At 43.7% G+C, this 1,871-nt stretch overlaps 1 protein-coding gene across 1 annotated transcript; it reads right to left on the bottom strand.

Moving 5' to 3' along the window:
* Positions 1-67: 67 nt before the first annotated feature.
* On the bottom strand, positions 68-1,632 carry LOC121937680 (E3 ubiquitin-protein ligase RNF123-like; the record flags this gene model as incomplete). Its single annotated transcript, XM_042481006.1, has 3 exons — positions 1,517-1,632; positions 882-983; positions 68-209 (listed from the first exon to the last, which is right to left on the bottom strand). Coding segments are annotated over exons 1-3 (335 nt in total), but the record flags the coding sequence as incomplete, so codon positions are not given.
* Between the last annotated feature and the right edge of the window lie 239 nt (positions 1,633-1,871).

Here is a 1,871-nt window from a genome sequence, read left to right as displayed (position 1 = left end):
TCAAATGTCTTCACATTAGGTCTATTTTATGATTTGTTTTTTTACCAACATGCATCATAATGCGAACCACCGAGGGTTAATTAATATAATGTAACAGTGAGAGCAGACCTGAGCCGCTCCGCTCTCCTCGTCCTCGTCCAGGTCGTCCATGGACGTGGCCTGGATCTCTGCGGGGTCGATGATGATGTTGGCTTTACTGGCCAGGTCGTCTGGAGACATCGAAAATATATCAATTATTTCTATTGATTATGTTAATACACAAGTTCAGTTTGATCCTGGAGCCTCCAATCAGAGGAGATCTGATCAGACGGAGGACAGAGAGACACCAGGTCTGAACATCTGAGAGACACAGAGACAGACAGAGACAAAGACACAGAGAGACAGACTGATGTTGTGACTTCTAGTCTCAGCAGCAGGATGCTCTAACAGACTCTAACAGACTCAAACACTCTCAGTGAAAGTGTTAAGCAGCCTGAGGCCTCCTCCTGCATCTCCTCCTGCGTCTCCTCCTGCATCTCCTCCTGCGTCTCCTCCTGCATCTCCTCCTGCGTCTCCTCCTGCGTCTCTCTGAGAGAGAATGACTCAGCACTAATCAATGAGCCTGTGATCATCACAGCAGCTCGTACAGAGGACTTAAACACTGAGCAGAGGGAAAGATTTTCTTGTTAGTATCCAAGTTTTTATATACATGTACGTTTTTCTAAGTATATATATATTTTATGGCTGCCAGCATTAACGGTTAATCCCAATGAATCGCAATTTAGGTCCTTAATTAACGTCCTAACGGTTTCCTAGTCCCGCTGATCTCCAGCAGACCTTCTCAGACCTGCAGAGTGCCACAGAGATGATCCTCGAATCATCTGAGAGGAGGACAGACTGACCTTTGAGTGTCTTCTTCAGGTGGGACAGGAGTCCTCCCAGTCTCTGCAGGTCAAAGTAGTCCACCTTCCCGTTGTAGAAGAGCTGGGGGGGGACGTAGGCCTCTGGAGGAAGAGAGTCAGAGCGTCTAGTCAAGCACCTTTTCATTCACAGATGCCTAAAACTTTCAAAGAAAGACAATTCAATGACTTTATTTTAAGGAAAAAAATCTTTTTTCTTTAAAAATCACCAAAGATTTGAAAAGGAAAAACAAATTGCCAAAAGAGTACTTTTTTTTTTGTTAATAATCATCAAAGATGTTTCAAGAAAACAAAAACAATGCCGAACATTTTAAAAGAAAGAAACTAAAATGCCAAATGTTTTTAAAGGAAAAAAAATCACCCAAAAGTTTTATATATAGATATGAAATAATTCCCCAAAACTCTGGGGCAAATATTGTCTGCAAAGATGTTTCAAGAAAATGAGAAAAAAAAGTTTAAAGAAAAAAAAATGCCAAAAAAGTTTTCTTCTTCCTTTCTCTGTTTCCCATCGTGGATTAAACAGCTGATTTAGACGACTTAAAAAGCACGTCGTCCCCGTCCTGTCTGACGTGTCACACGGCCGTGACGTCCCGCACGAATAAAACACGGCGTCGTACCGTCGCTGCCGATGCTGCTCGGACTCTTCCTGCTGCCTTCGTCCCAGCTCGCCCTCACAGCCGTGATGAGGCGGTGCAGGAAACACACCATGTACTCTGGAGGACACAAGGCTGTAGGGTGCTGCACACACACACACACACACACACACACACACACACACACACCACACACACACACACACACACACACACACACACACTCTTTTGATTAAAACTAAATCTTGTTTAACGCTGAATAATCTGACAGATAGAAAAATGATAAATCTACTGAGGATTCTGCTCGAGACTGAAAAACATAACGTCTGTGAGCGTAAAGCTGCAGCCTCCCAGTATAAACCAGTGCAGAGACTGGGTG

The sequence above is a fragment of the Plectropomus leopardus genome, unplaced genomic scaffold (genome assembly GCF_008729295.1).
Source record: "Plectropomus leopardus isolate mb unplaced genomic scaffold, YSFRI_Pleo_2.0 unplaced_scaffold271, whole genome shotgun sequence".
Taxonomy (NCBI): domain Eukaryota; kingdom Metazoa; phylum Chordata; class Actinopteri; order Perciformes; family Serranidae; genus Plectropomus; species Plectropomus leopardus.
The sequence above is the reverse complement of the archived record's forward strand: the minus strand, read 5'-3'. Positions and strand labels throughout refer to the sequence as shown.